Source organism: Dasypus novemcinctus, chromosome 17 (genome assembly GCF_030445035.2).
Source record: "Dasypus novemcinctus isolate mDasNov1 chromosome 17, mDasNov1.1.hap2, whole genome shotgun sequence".
Classification (NCBI taxonomy): domain Eukaryota; kingdom Metazoa; phylum Chordata; class Mammalia; order Cingulata; family Dasypodidae; genus Dasypus; species Dasypus novemcinctus.
Genome location: NC_080689.1, coordinates 67180874 through 67199888, shown reverse-complemented (window position 1 = coordinate 67199888; position 19015 = coordinate 67180874). Strand labels below are relative to the sequence as shown.

General features: G+C 46.1%; 1 protein-coding gene across 1 annotated transcript in view; it reads right to left on the bottom strand.

The window, feature by feature from the left end:
* Nucleotides 1–12769: 12769 nt before the first annotated feature.
* Nucleotides 12770–19015, bottom strand: part of DGUOK (deoxyguanosine kinase) — a 44396-nt gene continuing 38150 nt past the window's right edge. The window contains exons 5-7 of the mRNA XM_004482063.5: nt 14119–14234; nt 13432–13531; nt 12770–13005 (exon numbers count right to left, since the gene is read on the bottom strand). Of these exons, the coding sequence (XP_004482120.1) occupies nt 12979–13005; nt 13432–13531; nt 14119–14234 (243 nt within the window). The 3' untranslated portion in view covers nt 12770–12978. The remainder of the gene's footprint in view (nt 13006–13431; nt 13532–14118; nt 14235–19015) is intronic.

Sequence of the window (19015 nt, the reverse complement as noted above, 5' to 3'; positions counted from 1 at the left end):
TCTCGCCTCATCCTTCAAGGGTCAGTTCAGCTCTAATTCTGTGAAAGCCTTTCCAAACTTTCCATCCTTACCCACACGTAACTCGGTCTCCGGGCTATTCTGGACCTGGAAGTTTGTCTACAGTATATCAAATCCCTTGAGTGACCCTGTAAAGTAGGTGCAAAGTTAGTTTGGCTTTTATTTATTTATTTTAAAAGATTTATTTTATTTGTTGTTTTCTCCCCACCCCCAATTGTTGTTTGTGCTTACTGTCTGCTCTCTGTGTCAATTTGTTATGTGCTCATCTTGCTTTGTTTGTTTTTTTTTAGGAGGCACCAGGAACCGTACCTGGGACCTCCCATGTGGGATGGAGGCGCTCAATCACTTGAGCCACCTCCACTCCCTGCTTTGTTGTGTCTCTCATTGTATTTCCTTGTTGCATCATCTTATCACATCAGCTTGCTGAGCCAGCCCGTTGCGCCAGCCTGTTGAGTCAGTTCAGTCTTTTTTGTCTTCTTTAGGAGGTACTGGGAACTGAACCCAGGATCTCCCGTGTGGTAGGCAGGCGCCCAAATTCTTGAGCTTTTAGATTTAAAAGTTTGGCTTTTAGATTTAAGGAAAATGGAAACTCAGAGATTAAGGAACTTGTCCGAGTCCCACTGTTGGGTGGCCTTGCCAGGATTTGGACCCAGGGTTCTCTCACACCAAAACCCTCAACTTTCATCTATCCCATGTTACTTTTTCATCCATAAGGCAAATATTTTGAGACCAGAAGGACTCTGAAGATCAGCATTCTTGTTTTCAAAGCAAGCGCCTAAGGTACAGAGAAGGCCAAGTGACTTGCCCCAGGAGGTACAGCTTCTCCCCACCCCCTTCCCTTGCTCCTCCCACATGCCAGTGCTGGTGGCCCAGGAACCGCCTGCCCTCTGTTGGGAGGTCCCCACTACCAAGTCACATTTCCTGGGCCCCCCTGTTGCAGGCCATCTGACCCACCTGCACTGCACAGAGCACAGCTAGTCTCAAGCTTCGGAGGCCAGGCCCCCAGATCAGGCAGGAGAGAATGCCGAGCCAAGCTGGGCCATGGCTGCACAGCTTCAGCTGTCTATAGTACTGAAATGCCAGACACCAGAGGCCTAGACATTTCCATCTTTCTCACGTAAAAGGAGTCCCCGGGAGGGCAGTCTGGGACTGGTGTTGCAGTTCCAGTCTGGACCTGGGACTCTGCAGTTCTCCCTGGTGGGAGGCACGGCTTGGTCCCACGAGGCCCTGCAGGATCACCTGGGGGGAAGGCAGACTCCCAGGGTTCATTCGCTGTCATCTTCAATTTCTGCCATCCACGCTAATACTCACACCACATAACCCAGTTGGGAGGCAGAGAGGCGGCTGCGCGCCCATGGGAGCCCGCCTAGGGGTCGGGCGAGCTGAGAGCATCAAGCGGGGAGGGTATGGCACAGATTTCATTGCTGAGCCCAGGCGGCCTTCTCCCACTCAGCCCCATTCCCCTTTCCTTCTTTCCATTTATGTCATATTAACTAGCTCCTCTCTCCTAGGTGCCAGGCACTGGGGATAAAGGGATGGATGACTTATCCTCTGCTCTAATCGAGACACCAGGGAAGAGATCGCTTTCATACTACGACCTGGAGCACGGAGCAGGGCTCAGAGCAGAGCCTGAAGAGGGGCACTCCCGGTGAAGAGGGGCTGCGGGGACAAAGGCACGGCAGGGAGAGAGAACGACCCGCCGAGGCTATACGAAGAGCAGAGTGGGGGGTGGGGTGGGGGGACTCCAGAGCAGTGGGAGATAAATGTGAATGAGGCGGCGTCGGGCAGGACCCGGGAGGGGACGGTCGGTGGCCAGGTCCATTTGCTTGAGAGCCCTCTGGCTGCCGGTGGAGGAGGGAGTTGAAAGGGTCGCAGCAGGAGGCCAGAGGCTTAGGTAGAGGCTGGATCTGCGAAGCAGTAGAGGCGATTGCCTGTGAGACCCTCGAAGGCTGGCGGGGCGCGGCGGGGCCACCATGGGTACAGAGAACACACGGTCATTTCCCGGTGACCTGGCCCTTTCTCCCCCCGGGGAACGCTCCCGGCGTCTGAGTGGCCTGTCACTTCCCAGTGCTGCTCTTTTCCTTTGCTGCTCCCAAAGACTCGCACGGGGGGGGGCCCTTCTCACTGGAAGGGTTCTAATTTCAGTGCCCCCAGGGATGGAAACCCCTTGATCCTGGTCTAAAGACTCAAACACAGGCAGTCAGAGTGTACCACGCAAACAGGCTCAGTCCCGCTGGAGTTTCACAAGCGTCACCTGAGTCCCGTGGTCTCTCGTGGAGGCTCTGGCTCTAGAAAAGCCCCCTCTAGTGAACATCTGCCATTCTTTGTGGAGCGCCAGCAAAGGAATCCCCTTCCTGGGTTGGGGAATTTAGCCGCCTGGGTTGTAGATGATGAAAGGTCAGATACTGCCTTTCCCAGACTCACTCACGGCTCCTGGGCATGTGGCCCTGTAGGTCACGTACGCTGCCAGAGACTCGGGTCCAGCCGGGGCTTTTGGAGCCAGTGGCAGCAGTTGCAGGGAGATCACTTTCTAACAGCAGCTGTGGTGGACCGTCCTGGGGCCTGGCGGGTGACAGGTCCTGAAGCTCAGCTTCATTGGGTTCCCAGGAACTTGCTTCTGTTTGCAATTAAGGACCGTGGTTGATTCTTGACTGGGCGATCACTCCAGCAGGGTGCATGGCTAGAGCGAATGCATGCACTGGAACATACACTCTCTTCAGAGGGCAGTAAACCAATTTAGCTAGTCCAGAGGTTTTTTTCACAAGGAGGGGGGAAGATAAGGTTGGAGGGCCCTGAAAGCCATGGAAGGAGCTCTGGCCATCTCTTATAAGAAGGATGGGTTTTTGTATTGTTGACTTTTTTAAAAAAATTTTGGAATAATTATTAGATTTGCTGAAAAGTTGCAAAGATGGTACAGAGAGTTCCCAAGTACCTCCACCCTGTTTCCCCTAATGTTATCATCTCACATTACCATGGTCCTTTTGTCAAAACTAAGAAGCTGAAATTGCTTTACTATCAATTAAACTCCAGATTTCACTCGTTTTTCTGCTAAGGTCCTTTTTCTATTCCAGGATCCAATTCAGGATACCACTTTGCATTTAGATACCAACAATTTTAATAAAGAATACTAATATGATTAAAGGTGTTTAAGGAAAATCATCTGATAGCAACATGTAGGGTGGACTGGGAAGCAGGAAGGAAGGCATTCGTAAAGGCATTCCAGAACCTTCTTCTGAAGTTCCAAATGCTCTCTGGTATCCAGTGCCTGAAGGAGCTCTCCACCTTGAAGGTGCAGTTGCTAAGAGGAGAAAATCTGAGCCACCAGAAGCATCTCTGTGCCTGCTCAGGGCCCTGGTGGGCCAAAGGCATGTTCAGGATGCACCTGCCGGCCTCCACCCAGCAGTGCTGGACACCAAGAATGTCCTCCTACCCAGGCTACCAAAGGGGCTGATAAATCACGACAGGCAGCCCAAGAAATGCATGCTTGCCTTTGTTTTTGAAAGTCTGGTCTTGTCTCCCTTACAAAGCAACTTAGTGCTGTGGACAGATAACAGGCTTTGGAGTCAGGATGGGCCTGGTTTTGAATCCCAGCTCCACCAGTTATAGCAGGGCCCTGGGTGAGCCATGTAACTTTCCTGAGTTTCCGTTTCCTCACTGGGAAAAACTGGGACCTTTAAACCATCCTTTTAGGATTACTGACAGGATTAAAGTAACATTTAAAAAGTGTCAGTAGAGCATCTGGCACACGGGAGACGTTCAGCAATCATGCCTGCACCCCGTGGTTTTTTGTACGCAGTGCTTAGCACACAGAAGGTACTTAATAAGTTGATGATGGCAATTCGGAGCTCACAGACCCGCTGACCTGAGAATGGGCAGACTTTGTCTCTCTAGTCACATCATTTATTTAGCAAGTCCATATTAGGCACTCACTAAACAGCAATAAATAAATAAATGTCAGGTACTGTGCTAAGTGACCAGGCATGGTCTGTGTCAAGGTCAGAGCCTAGGACAGGGGAGATGTCTCCAAACAAGTTTCATTTGAGTCTGACACACTTGACGATTTAATAAGCAGAGTGTGCAAGAACAGAGACTGGTGACTTGAGCACAGAGCGAGGAAGAGATTCTCAGGAGGAAAAGGAGACTTGGGAGTGGCAGGGTAAACAGTGCTTCAGTATGAAAGGTAGAAAGGAGGAGGAGGGAGGGAGACAGGGCAGCATTTCATCACGGGGGAAACACGATGTATTCTGGAATGGTGGGTAGCCTCATGGGACTTACGGTAGGCTGGGAAATGGTTACAGAAACGTGGCGGCTCTAGAACTTCCCAGCTGGGAGGGTATCTGGCAGCTATCTGGGTGGCAGGCATGGAGCAAAAGACCTGACCTGAGGCTGTGCTCTTGCATAGCAAACCGTCCTTTTTTTGTACATTGTTTATTTGAGGTGGCTTGGGGAAGACACGGTCACTTGTCACGGGAATGGTAGTGGGGAGAGGGTGTTCCAGTCACCCTTAGTACGGCCTCTGATAGAAAGAGAACATGGGCTGCCATACAAGTGGAGGAAAAAAGCGGGGTCAGCGTTGGGGAATCAACCTGTGTCCTTACACCTTCAACTAGAGAAACGGAAATGGGGTGGAGAGAAGATCTGTGAGATTTTGGAGATGAACAGGCAGGATTTGGTGAGAACGGGTTTATGAAGAGAGCTGGAGAGTCAGTGATGACTCCAAGGCTTCTAACATGGTCAGCGGGTGGATGGTGAAGCAAGAAGAGGCAGCTTCGTTGGTGGGGTGGGGTGGGACGGGGTGGGGTGTAAGTGGGGATGAGGACTCTGTTTTGCACATTTTCAGCTTGAGGGATATCCAGGTAGAGATAGCAGAGGCCACAATGGCTCTAAGTCCTCGTCTGTATGATGTATACAACATACCCTCAAAGGTTCAGAAAACGGGTCAATGGATGGATGGGTGGGTGGATGGAAAGGAAGAAAGATATGGCAAATGCAGCAAAATGTTAAAATTGGTGGATATGGGTATCTGAGTGGTTGGGGGGGGTATGTTAGCGTTCTCTGCATGGGTTTTGTATTATTTTTGCAACTGTCCTGTATTCTTGAAATTACTTCAAAATAAAAAGTTAAAAAAAAAAAAAAAAAAAAAGAGAAAAGGAAGTAATAGAAGTCCTCCTCCAGTCTGGGGTTTGCCTCAAAATAATCTGCGGGTTGGGGGTAGGATGTAGGTGAAACAGATTGGTAATGAGTTGATAAATGAAGTTGGGTGAATAAGTAAAAATTAGTTCAGACTAATAAAAATCGGCCCTGCCCCTCAGCAGGCTGGGAGGAGACAAAGGGAAAGCCAGCTGCAAAGTGGCCATGAAGCAGTCTTTGTCCCACAGGCATGCTGCAGCTGTAAAATGTCACAAGGACCCACTTCTTTTTTGTAGCTACAGCTTTCTGAACTACCACTGAAAACCTTCTCTAAAAGGATAGACTATCAAACCTCGCTGTTTGAAAGAACGTGGCTGGTTTCTGTCCCTGGTTCCTGGGAGATACCCTCTAAACTTTCGGGATACAAGTGCCTTTTGTTATTTGTGGTGGCTGCCCAGTCCACACCTGATAGTTTATGCTAACAAATTATGTCTCAGGGAGCGGCTAGGCCACAACCACAAAGACCCACAGCCACAAAGACCCACCGTGTGTTTTGATTAGGAAAGGTTGAGGTTTTTTTTTTTTTTTTTTTTTTTTTTTAAAGATTTATTTATTTATTTAATTTCCCCCCCTCCCCTGGTTGTCTGTTCTTGGTGTCTATTTGCTGCGTCTTGTTTCTTTGTCCGCTTCTGTTGTCGTCAGCGGCACGGGAAGTGTGGGCGGCGCCATTCCTGGGCAGGCTGCTCTTTCTTTTCACGCTGGGCGGCTTTCCTCACGGGCGCACTCCTTGCGCGTGGGGCTCCCCCACACGGGGGACACCCTTGCGTGGCACGGCACTCCTTGCGCGCATCAGCACTGCGTATGGCCAGCTCCACACGGGTCGAGGAGGCCCGGGGTTTGAACCGCGGACCTCCCATATGGTAGACGGACGCCCTAACCACTGGGCCAAAGTCCGTTTCCCAGGTTGAGGTTTTGAGCCACTTATCAGCCTGACCTCTAGGGAGAGAAGGGGTCATGAACATTGCTTCAACCAATCAAGTCTACATAATGAAACCCCAATAAAAACCGGACATCGGCAAGATACACTGATGTGCCAGAAGGGAGAAGACATGAAACCTTTGTAAGGAACCCTTCCAGAACTCGCCCTGTCTCTTCTTTTGGCTTCTTCTCGGCTGAATCCTTTTAATCCTTGTATGCTTTAAACACAGGGAAATAAAATTTGTTTTGCTGAAAAATAAACAATCCTACGTATAGTGCTTTCCTGAATTGTGAGTTGTTCTAGCAAATGATCGAACTTGAGGGGATGAGGAGAATCCCCGAATTTGTAGCCAGTTGGTGTGAAGTGAGAGTGGCCTGGGAACCCCAGAACTCGTGGCTGGAGTCTCAAGTAACGGCAGTCTTGCACCCTAACCTTTGGCATTTGACTGAAGAGTCTGAACGGTACTGTAGTTGATATCAGAAGTTAGAACAAAATTGTATCAATAAAAGTTAAACTTCTCTCTCTTGCTTGGAGGATCCAGGTTACTTTGATGGAGAAGCAGACTTCATTTTCAACCTAGGTTCAAGAGCTTCAGATAAGGGACTCCTAAACAAAACATTCCACATTTAACCTTGTGTTTTCTCAGTTAAAGAACCTGGGTCTACTTTGCAGTTCAGATGTTGACCCATTTATAACATAGTCCTGTGTTGCTTTGAGCCTTATCAGAATATTGCTTCATTTAAATTTGACCTACCTTCCCCCCTTATCCTGTAACTCCATCTTTCCGTTTGGTGAGATGCCACAGTTCCTCTGGTGTGTCGTCTCTTTGCAATGAGCCAATGAGTTTGACTTTGTCAAATTATAGATTTGTTGCTGGTGAGCTTAGGTTGATTGGGTTAGGACATGGGTAATGGGTAGATGAGGGTTCTTTGTACTATTCTCTCCATACTGCTGATGACTGACATTTTCCATAAAATTTCCCAGTTTTGTTTTCTCCCCATGAAAATAGCGGGCAATCTGACAGCATTTGAGATGTGGGGTAAGCAGAATAGCAGTCCCCAAATCCACATCCTACTTCTCTAGCCTGTGAATCTATTCCCTTAACATGGCAGAAGGGATTTTGCAGATGGGATTAGGGGCAAAAAACTCTGATATGTGGAGATGAGCCTGGATTATCCGGGTAGCCCAGAGTAATCACTTGAATCCTTAAACTCAGAGAACTTTCCTGGCTACGGAAGGAACCCAAGATGCAACATCACTGACTCTGAAGATGGAGGAAGGGGCCACAAGCCAAGGACTGTTGGTGGCTTCTAGAAAATGGAAAAAGTCAGGAAATGGATTCTTCTCCAGCCCCTCCAGATGGGAGCCCCACCCTCCCATCTCCTTCACTTTAGTCCAGGGAGACCTGTCAGGCTTCTGACTTACAAACTGTAGATAAGAAATTTCTACTGTTCTAAGCACTCTGTGGTCATTTGTTACAAGAACACCCAGGGAGACAGAATAAAAACAGAAATGACCCAAGGGTGCCTTGGGAACACCAACATTTCAGAGCCCAGAGTATTGAAACTGCCTACTACTTAAAGTCAAGGCTGAAGGAAGTTAAATAGCCTTTAAATTTTAAAGTGCATTTTGCTTCTCTGCTCCATTTTGCCTCTGATTCCAGCACTTGTATGTAATAGCCTCTTTGGCCTGAAATCTCATCTTCAAATTAAACGCCAGAATTTGAAAACTTTCACAACCTTAGTCCACATGCTATAAACCCACCGAGGGAATACTCAGGTTCCAAAACAGCAGGTTTCTACCACATCATAACCTGGAAAGAAATGTAGCCATTTTTACGTGTTAGTAATCTAAGTTATCTTTGGGGACAGCCTAAACAAAGTGAGAACAGATACACGGATGGGCCTGGCAGCGGCAAGAGGGATAAAACCAAGGAGCAGGGACCATTTTAGGCAAAATGCTTGAGACATAGCCAGCTCTGGCAAGCCTTCCTTCCCCATCTCCCCTTTTCATCTACAAGGTGCCTGAAGGTTTCAGCCTGCCTTCCTGCTGTCCTCACCCCGTATGGATAGGCTCCACCCAGACCTATCCTTGCCTGGATACCTAATTCCAAATTTTCTGCTCATTAAAATGCTTACACTCTCTACAGATGATCTTCACTGCCAATTTGGAAAATGGCAAATTATTTCACCTACATGAGACTGAATGATTCCTGGAGGGCAGTTACGTTCTAAAAGGCAATGTTCATAAACGGAAAGAAGCCCCTCAGTTGCAGATTTTCAGGACTCAAGACTGAGAATGTGAAGGCCAGGAGTGTATGCTTAAATATAAACTCAACACCGGCACCTGGTTTAACACCCTGTGCCTACTGCCTCACTCCCACACGAAGGCCTTAGCACAGGGCTTTCTTCTCTGCCCGAGTACTCTGCCCCATTTATGTCTCAGAGTTCCCAGTAGCTGTCATTTTCCTAGGAGGGCTGTCCCAGATGACGTCAGCTCCTCCTCTTACAGGTCTTTCTGAAACGCTTCCCGCACGTGCAGTTACTTGTTCAGTTATCTAGCCTCTTCTCTAGATGACAAGTTCTGGGAGGGAAGGACAAAGCCTCCCTTCTCTCATGTTCGCTCCTTATTGCTCCTTGGTACTAGCATATGACGGACATTCATAAATATTTGTTGATCAGTGAATAAACTGAAGAGTGGGGGCAGTGGCTGGTGCTCTTACTGTAGGACTATGGGTGATATTCACATTAGAGGTTCCTGGAAACAGAAATGGGAAACATTTGGGCTCTTCAAAACTCAAACACATCAAATATCCTTTTTTCATCTCAGTTTTTCAACAAAGACGAAGAAGCCACAAATACACGAACAAATAGGATAGATTCTCTATAAAGAAGCCAAGACAATTTAAAAGGGAAAAAAAGTCTTCTCAACAAATCGTGCTAGGAAGACTGGATATCCATATGCAAAAGAATGAAGTTGGACTCCTTCCTTACACCATACATAAAAACTCAAAAGGGACCATAGACAAAATGTAAAAGCTAAAACTATAAAACTCTTAGAAGAAAACATGGAAGTAAATCTCTGTAAACCTGGGTTGTTCAAAGCCTTCTTAGACATGATACCAAAAGCACAAGTGGCAAAAATAAATTGGGCTTCATTAAGATTAAAAACTTTTGTGTTTCAAAGGAGACTATCAAGAAAGTGAAAAGAGGGAAACGGACTTTGGCCCAGTGGTTAGGGCGTCCGTCTACCATATGGGAGGTCCGCGGTTCAAACCCCGGGCCTCCTTGACCCGTGTGGAGCTGGCCATGCGCAGCGCTGATGCGCGCAAGGAGTGCTGTGCCACGCAAGGGTGTCCCCCGCGTGGGGGAGCCCCACACGCAAGGAGTGCGCCCGTGAGGAGCCGCCCAGCGTGAAAGGAAAGTGCAGCCTGCCCAGGAATGGCGCCGCCCACACTTCCCATGCCGCTGACGACAACAGAAGCGGACAAAGAAACAAGATGCAGCAAACAGACACCAAGAACAGACAACCAGGGGAGGGGGGAAATTAAATAAAATAAATAAATCTTTAAAAAAAAAAAAAAAAAAAGAAAGTGAAAAGATAACCCACAGAATGGGAGAAAATATTAATAAATCATATATCTGGTAATGGACTTAGATTCAGAATATAAAGAACACTTACAACTTAACACTAAAAAGCCAAATAATGCAACTGAAAAAAATGGGCAAAGGATTTAAAAACATTTTTCCAAACAAGATATTCAAATAAGCATTAAGCACATGAAAAGATGCTCAACATAATTTTTTTTTAGATTTTATTTATTTATTCCTCCCCTCCGCCCCAGTTGTCTGTTCTCTGTGTCTATTTGCTGTGTATTTTTCTTTGTCCGCTTCTGTTGTCGGCGGCATGGGAATCTGTTTCTTTTCTGTTGCGTGATCTTGTTGCGTCAGCTCTCCGTGTGGGCGGTGCCACTGCTGGGCAGGCTGCACTTTCTTCACGCTGGGCGGCTCTCCTTACGGGGCGCACTCCTTGCGCATGGGGCTCCCCTACGCAGGGGACACCCCTGCATGGTACGGCACTCCTTGTGCGCATCAGCACTGCGCATGGGCCAGCTCATCATATGGGCCAGCTCATCACACGGGCTAGGAGGCCCTGGGTTTGAACCTTGGACCTCCCATGTGGTAGGCCGACGCCCTAGCCACTGCGCCAAGTCCGCTTCCCGCTCAACATAATTAACCATCAGGTAAATGAAAATCAAATCTACAATGGATAATCTGGATCCAGCTGCCAATTTGCAGGAAACAGAGAGGACAGAGAAATACAGTGAACTGTACCAAGCATATGTAATCACCCAAATCCAGGACATAGAAAATCTAGCATTGAGAACTCTGAGATTAAAGGACACTTTAAAATAAACAAATGAATAAATACTTTTTAATGGGAATACTAATCTATAATATCTAGCAATGAATACTTGGGTGATAAAACTATGAATAAATCTAAGGAAATAATTACTAAAAATTATGGTAGTGGGGAGCAGATGTGGTTCAAGCAACTGAGCTCCCCCTATCACTCGGGAGGTCTGGGGTTTGATTCCTGGTGCCTCCTAAAGCAGTCAAGCAAGACAGTGAGCTGATGCAATGGGCTGGCACGGTGAGTTGATGCAACGAGAGACACAAGAAGGAAAACATGTGTTCACAACAAAGCAGGGAGCAGAGGCGGCTCTAGCAATTAAGCGTTCCCTCCCACACAGGAGGTACTGGGTTCGGTTCCTGCTGCCTTCTAAAAAGAAGATGAGCTGCAACAAACAGATGCAGCAAATGCAAATAAGGGGGTAAGGAGAAACAAATCTTAAAAAAACAAAAATTATGGTAGTGGTAAGTGGGTTGAACCTGGGTTGGGGCTTCCAGAGTGGCTAGCAAAATTCTTGCTTGAATTTGTTGGTGGTTACTAGGGTGTTTACCTTGCAATAATCCATTAAGCTCTACTTTGTGTTTTACAGCTTTCTGTATCTTCATTTTACCAAAGATTTTTTTAAAATCCTGCAAAACACACAAACTCAGGCACACACATAATGGATGCCACTTCATATCCACTAGCATGGCTATAATCAAAATGACAGCTAAATGTTGGTGAGGATGTGGAGAAACTGGAACCCACATACATTTCTGGTGGAAATGTAAAATGGTGTAGCCACTTTAGCAGTTCCTCAAAATATGGCAATTCCCTCCTAGGTATATACCCTAGAGCAATGAAAACATGTCGCCCAACAACTTGCACATGAATGTTCACAGCAGCATTATTTGTAATAGCCTAAAAGTGGAAATATTCCACGTCCATCAACCGATGAGGGGATAAACAAATGGAAATATATCCATACAATGAAATATTACTTGACCATAAAAAGAAATGCAGCATTGATAGATGCCACAACATGGGTAAGCCTTGCAAACATGCTAAGTGGAGGAAACCAGTCACAAAAGACACTTATTGTATGATTCCATTTATATGAACTATCCAAATCTATAGACAGAAAGGAGACTGGTGGTTGTCTAGGGCTGGGGAAGGATGGAGGAAAATGGGGAGTGAATGGCAATGGGTATGGGGTTTCTTTTAGGGGTGATGAGAACATTCTGGAATTGATCATAAAGGCCTGAGACTACACTAAAAACCAAATTGTATACTTTAAATGGATGAATTTTATGTATATGGATTATACATATACATAAAGCTGTTAAACTTTTTTAAAAAAATTAAATGGGATGAATAAAGCCGTTTTTATTTCAAAACATTACACATCTGTTAGAAACCAATCTCACACTCATTCTCCCCAATCAAAAAGAACACAGGTTTCTGTCTTGAGACACTAAGTCCAGAGCTCATTCACTTCCCTGAGCCAGCACACTTAACAAGGGCTTGGCACAGGAACTTGTCTCCAGGTGAATCATGACCTGCAGGCTTCTTGCACCCAAACACTTCAATTTTTTACAGTCGTGTACTTTTCTCCTTTAATAATAAATTTTCCTTGAGGTTCGAAGAGCAGCACAAAAAATTATTTTCTTTCTTTTTTCTTTCCAGCATAGACAGAATCATCCCTTTAAACTCATCGGGAACTCACTGGGTAAGGTGTTTAGTACATGCCAGAGTGTCAGGATGACCAAACCCTAATGGTTAGACACTGAACACCTGCCATCTTTTGGACTCCTGACTATTCTTTCCTTTCCTCTCTCCCTCCCTGTCTTTTGGACAGGCTTCTTCAGGCTTCTCTAGGACAAAGGACTAAAACCCCCACTTCCACCTTCCCTGCCAAGAGCTGGTGGATGGGATGAGATAAAGAAGCTTCCTGGAGTTTGGCCTTCATCTCCTGGCTCTGGGCTCACATTTGAGCTCAGACCCACCTCTGACCCACTTCCCTTCCTCATGACCACGGCAGGGCTGGGCTGAAGGCTTTGCGGGCAATGCATGATCCATGCCCTTGCGTGTCAGGGGGAGCAAGTGAACATGCAGGCAAGTCTTTGTTGGTAAAGGACTCGAGAAGAAGAGTTAAGACTTTTCTCAAATGAAAACTGCTAATTCTAGAGGCGAGTCCAGAGCAGGCACCAATAGATATAGGCTGAAATGAATGGGACTAGAATAGAAAAATAAGTAAAACAAACTTTATTTGAAAAGCCTTGAAATTTAGGAGAAGACAATGGCAAAATCAAAGGATAACGCAAACCTTACTTCTGAGTGTTACGTACTCTAGGGGAAGAATAAGATGGGGCTGAGAATGGAAAGGTGGGTGACCTAACACCGCTCCAGCTTCAGAAAGTCAAAGAACCTGGATCACAGCTAGAATATCCATGTACTGGTTACAGATTCTTTACAAAGCTGTTGACCTGTGGGAAAGAGAAAAACCAAAAATGAAATTTCACATTCCCAACAGACTCTTCAATAGTCGCTCACAAGGCAGATGTAGGCCCACGAGGTTTCTGTGAAGATGGGGAAATAAGCCTAGGGAGGAACAGGGACCAGCCCAGGGTCACAGAGTAGCAAATGGCTGGGTTGGGGACAGAATCCAGAAGTCTCAATTCTCTAGTTCCAGACTACCTCAGAGGAGGTTAGCTGGGAAGCATTCCTTACAAGTCAATTACTTAGTATTACCCCAAATACTTACATGTCTAATTTCTCCAAGATCCCCTATGCTGTGAGTGTGAAATGCAATTTGAGGTGCAAAGCACAAGATCCAATATATTGAAGTGTGAAGTAAAGACCAGAAAGAAAAAAGTATAATAAAGGAAACCTTTAATAAAGGTCTTTCCCACCTTTCTCATGAGTTCCTCTTGCTTGGTTCCTTCTTCTGAAAAATCATCATTAACATCCAACACCAGCACTGGAATGTTCAGCAGAGCTTCAGAGTGGAGCCTAAGAGAAGCATTAACACATAGGGGACAGAAAGGAGAAAAGAAACCTGGGCCACACTTCACACACTCACCAAGTCTACGTAACTCAGGAAACAGGCCTAAACTAATGGGCTTCACTGAAATTGCATGTAAAAGGCATTAAAAAAAAATTTCACTAAAGTTGGCTGGAAAGAGAACTGAGATTTACTCGTCTTTAGTCTTGAGACTGATACTGAAGGTCAGAGTCCCAAGTAGTTTAAGTGACCAACAAACCATGTGCGAAGGATGAGAAAGGCAGAAACTAGGAATGTCAACTTAGTAAAATTGACAATTTCTCTAAAATTTTTCAGCCTTTCACCTCATGCCAACTATTACTATCATCAATCACAATGATCAATCTAGGGAAACTTTTTTCAAGCTGGAGAACAGAAGTTTTAAAAATTCCTTGGAAGTATAGATTACATCTAATATTAAAACTTCTGAACTGACATTTCCAACTACTTCCAGTACACTCTGAACCTTCTTACGGGGCTGCATGTTGAACTTACTTTTTAACAATGGGCTGTGGGAGGCAGGTCTCCACCTGATACTGCTCTTTTCTCCACTTACTTGGTTGTCTTGTGAACAAGCCAGGCCTCATGTTGATCATGAAGCTGCTGGAGATAAGCCAACTCAATGCCTTTCTCTTCTGCCCTGGACCTCTGGTGCAGTCTCTTCAAACAAACCTGAAAAACATTCCCCAGACCCCACTGAACTCATTTGCTCTTTCTGTAATTACAATGCAGTATTTTAAAAAAAGATTTATTTTATTTATTTTTCCCCACCCCCTCATTGTTTGCTGTGTCTCTTTGTCTTCCTTGTTTCTTTAGGAGGCACTGGGAACTGAACCTGGAACCTCCGATGTGAGAGGGAGGCACCTAATTGCTTGAGCCACCTCCATTCCCTGCTTTGTTAAGTCTCTCATTATGTTTTTTCTTCTTGTGTATCTTGTTACATCAGTTTGCCACACCTGCCCGTAGTATTGCAATACAATTGCACCCCCTCATTGGTTGCATCTGCTGTTGTCTGCTATTTGCTGGTCATCTTTTTTTTTTAGGAGGTACCAAGAACCAAACCCAAGACCTCCCACATGAGAGGGAGATGCCCAATTGGTGTGTGTCTTGTCATGTTATTTTGTTGCATCAGCTCGCCACCCAAGTCCATCCTGTCAGCTCTCTGTCTTGTTTGTCTTCTTTAGGAGGCACTGGGAACTGAACCCAGACCTCCCGTATGGTAGGCGGGAGCTCAATCACTTGAGCCACATCCACTTCCCAATGGGTAGCATCATATTGACAAAAAGGTACAAATAACTTGAAACTTCTCTTTTACATCAAACTAAACATTTTGGACCAGAATGCAAAATTTGTGCAGGAATGAAAGAGTAAACAAAGAAGTCAGAGAAAAGTAAGACTAAGACTAACTCTTCTTTCTTCCCCCATTCCGAGGTTGTGCATAATTCGATTTTGCCTTCCGGGGGGGGTAGAAAAGTTTGAAGCACACTGATTCAGACAGTGCTTGTGCCACACTAGGCCAATTCAGGAACCTGGCCATCTCTTCTCCTCCTTGAGCCTTGGATTTCCAGGGCTTGTCCCCTGGGCTCTGTGCTGTAGCCACGTCTCACACCAGCCTGCAGGACATGCCAAGTTTTTTCACACCTCAACATTTTTATTTCAAATGTTTCTTTTGCCTGAATTATCCTTCTTCTCTGCCTGGCACACATTTCATTACTCAATGTTACCTACCCTGAGAAGAACAGATGGATTAGTCCACTGATGATTTAGGTCTTCCCTCTTTCAAACACTTAAAAAAAAAAAAAAGTAGGCTCTCTCTCCAAATTTAGTGTCCAGTATTCTCAAACAGAAACATTCAGAGTCTCTGCTCTTTCCCTCTCATCCCACCTTTCCTCCAAGGAAACTCAAAATGAATTTCATAGGTGTGATCTTATGTCCAACTTTTAAAACTCATAAGCAGAGACAGAGCTAACAGGCTAATGCTTCCAGTAGCACTTATCCCTTTCTCTTCCCCCCTTTTCCCCTGAATCAATTAATAATTGTCCCAAACTTGGAAGAGGTCTCTGCCCTTGAGACTTATAATTTAGTTAGACTATAAGTAAAGCGTACATGAAATGACAAATCAAGGGCTAAACTGTGACAGCTGAATCGTAAGTCAACAGCTCAGGTAAGGGAGGGATCATTGTGGAATCCAGCAGCTGGACAGGTTTCATGGAAGAGGCTGGGAACTCTCAAATGCCCCCTTCCTATTTTTATTTTATTTATTTATTTATTTCTCTCCCGTGGGCCCTCCCTCCCTCATTGTCTGCTCTCTCTGTCTGCTCATTGTGTGATTGTCTTCTTTTTAGGAGGCACTGGGAACTGAACCCAGGATCTCGCATGAGGAAGAGAGGCACCCAATCGCTTGAGCCACCTCTGCTCCCTGCTTGTTGTGTCTCTCATTGTGTTTCCTCATTGTGTCTCTTTGTTGCATCATCTTGCTGTGCCAGCCTGTTGCGCCAGCTTACTGTCTTGCTCATTTTCTTTAGGGAGCACCAGGAACCAAACCTGGGACCTCCCATGTGGTAGGTGGGCGCCCAAATGCTTGAGCCACACCTGCTTCCCCTCAAATTTCCCCTTCTGTGTAGCTCTTCCTTTACCCTCACTACTGGCTCAGGGAGCACCACCATGAGAGCTGAGCACCATGCTAGGCCCTGGGGAAATACAGACCATCAATGGATTTCAGATGTGGCACAGGACTGAGGGAGGTCTGCAGAGGCTGCTAAGAGGGTACAGTGACAGGACCCCCACGAGGCACAGCCAGGGTCTGTCCTGTGCAGGCCTGAGCACAGGGTCTGAAAGAGCAAATGGCCAACAAGTGTTTGTTGCATGTATTCATTCAACATCTTAATTTCTGATTTAGTGTCTCCATATCCACATCTCTTCCTCTCTTCTTTCCATCTCTCCCATTTCTAGTTTCCCTCACTCTAAATCTACCTCTTTTTCTTATCGTCTATGTTTCTGCCCCTACATCTCCATCCTTACTGCTAAAAGCTTCAAGACATTTGCCCCTGTTCCCCTGCCTCCCCAACCACACACCTTAAAAAAATACATCCAACTTCCAGCTACCCAGTTTCCCCACTGTCAACCAGTTAACTTTCTGTATAAATTCAGAAATATTTTGTCCTCCCCCATTTTTAGACACACACACACACACACACACACACATGGTGTTCCACCATGTACTCTGTTCTATACCTTGCTTTCTTTGCTTAAACTATATGTCACACAGACTGTTCCACATCAGTACAGAAAGAACTTTCCAATTCTTTGTTATGGCTTCAGTTTTCCAGTGTATGGATGGAGCATAATGTTTTCAACCAGCGCCTACTGATGAACTTGGGTTGTTTCCAATAATTTGCTATTATGAACAATGTTGCCTTACACATGGGCCATTTTGCCTATGTGGGCACATATCTATGGAGTAAATTCCAAGGAATGGAATTAAAAGGTCAAAAGGTTTGTGTACTTACTATTATTTACTGGCAAACTCCCTCCTTAGACATTAACCAATTTACACTCCCATCAGCAATGCAGCTTCAGGATTTCTAAACATAGCAAAAGCTACCTAATTTTCTTCTCTGAGAGACAAATACTGTCTGAATTAGTGAAAATGAAGATTTTTAAAACATGGCTTTATTTTTTTAAGTCTACACAAGGGCAGAGCAATGCTTTTTAGAAGCTGCGTATAGGGGAGCCAATGCAGCTCCGTGGCTGAGGGTTGGTTCAATCCCTGGCCCTAGCATACCCAAAAAAAAAAAAAAGCTATGTATTATATAATCATTCATTCATTGCTTTCTAACACTGACGCTAGATCTCCCCCTCTTAACATAGGCTAACATTTCCCTTATTGCTACTAACTTGGTTAACAGATCAAACACCCCCCACTTCCCACCCCCTCGGAAATCTAGGTAAACTCCTACCTCAAGCATTTGGCATAACTCTTGCTTTGCTAATACAGTTATAACAAAAAATCACTTTTTTAGATGACAGTGCAAATGGTGCTTCAGTCTGGTCCCTCTTCGGCTCAGTTCTTACTGGAAGACCCCCTGAATATGAAAAGTGCCAATGCAAAAGGCAGGGGAGACCCTTGTGCTGAGCACCCTAACCTCTCCTCCCCCTCACCCCAGAGGCGAGCTGCCACTCTGATGGCTCAGAGTCAGTGACAGCTGCTGGCCTGCGACTGCTGGTGGGACTGCTCGCTGTGCTTCCTGAGCCCCAAGTCCAGACTGCCAGGTGTTCTCCCACGTTTCCTGCTCCCCATCTCCATGCTTAGCAATCCCAGGCAGGCTGGCTCTGGCCGGCTGCACTCCCTCTTCCTGGTTGCCTGGGGCTGGCAGGGAAGAGAAGGGACACTCTTGAGACCCTACGGCACTCATCTGATATTTTTCTTGCTGGTTTGCTTGCGTTTTAGAATGTAGGGAAGTGGGGTAGAAAGGAGTGGGAGGCCCTCCTGAGATCTACCTCACGAGCTCTAACCTCGCCTAGCATTTGCCAGGGCTCTGCAGTGCGGTACTACTGTGTAATGCAGATTTTTATACAGAGATGCTTAATTTCCAATCTGCTCTTCCCTTGGGTATTGGAATCTCTCAGAGGAGGTTAGGGATGACTTCAGGGGAGGGTATGGGCATTCTTGGGTCCCTAGCTCTAATGCTATCAAAGCAGCACTGCTTTAGCTCCCCAGCTGCTAAAGGAAACACCATACAAGGGTCTGGTTTAACAACGGGAATCCACTGGCTCACAGTTTCAGAGGCTGGAAGGCTGGCTTCCTGCTGGGGTTAGTGTCTGCTGGCTGGCCAGCAATCTGAGGTTCCTTGGCTTTTAAAACACATGATAATGTCTTCGTCCTCCTCCTTCAGGTTCCACTGACTCCCACTTTTTTTTTTTTTTAAGATTTTTAAAAATTTTATTTTATTTCTCTCCCTTTCCCCCCACCTCAGTTGTCTGCTCTCTGTGTCCATTTGCTGTATGTTCTTCTGTATCTGCTTGCATTCTTGTCAGCATCACTGGGTATCTATGTCTCTTTTTGTTGCGTCACCTTGCTGCGTCAGCTCTCCATGTGTGGGGTGACACTCCTGGGCAGGGTGCGCGTGGGACGGCTCTCCTTATGGGGCACACTCCTTGCGCATGGGGCTCCCCTACGCGGGGGGCACCCCTGTGTGGGACAGCACTCCTTGCACAAGGGCCAGCTCAACACATGGGTCAGTAGGCCCTGGGTTTGAATCCTGCACCTCCCATGTTGTAGGCAGATGCTCTGTCGGTTGAGCCAAATCCACTTCCCGACTTCCACTTTCTTGCTCTTCCCACGGTTTCTTTTTGTGCCCAAGTCTTTGGGCATATTGGATTAAGGCCCACCCTTACTCAGGTTGGGTACAACTTAACTAATAATAACATTTTCAAAGGTCCTATTTACAAAT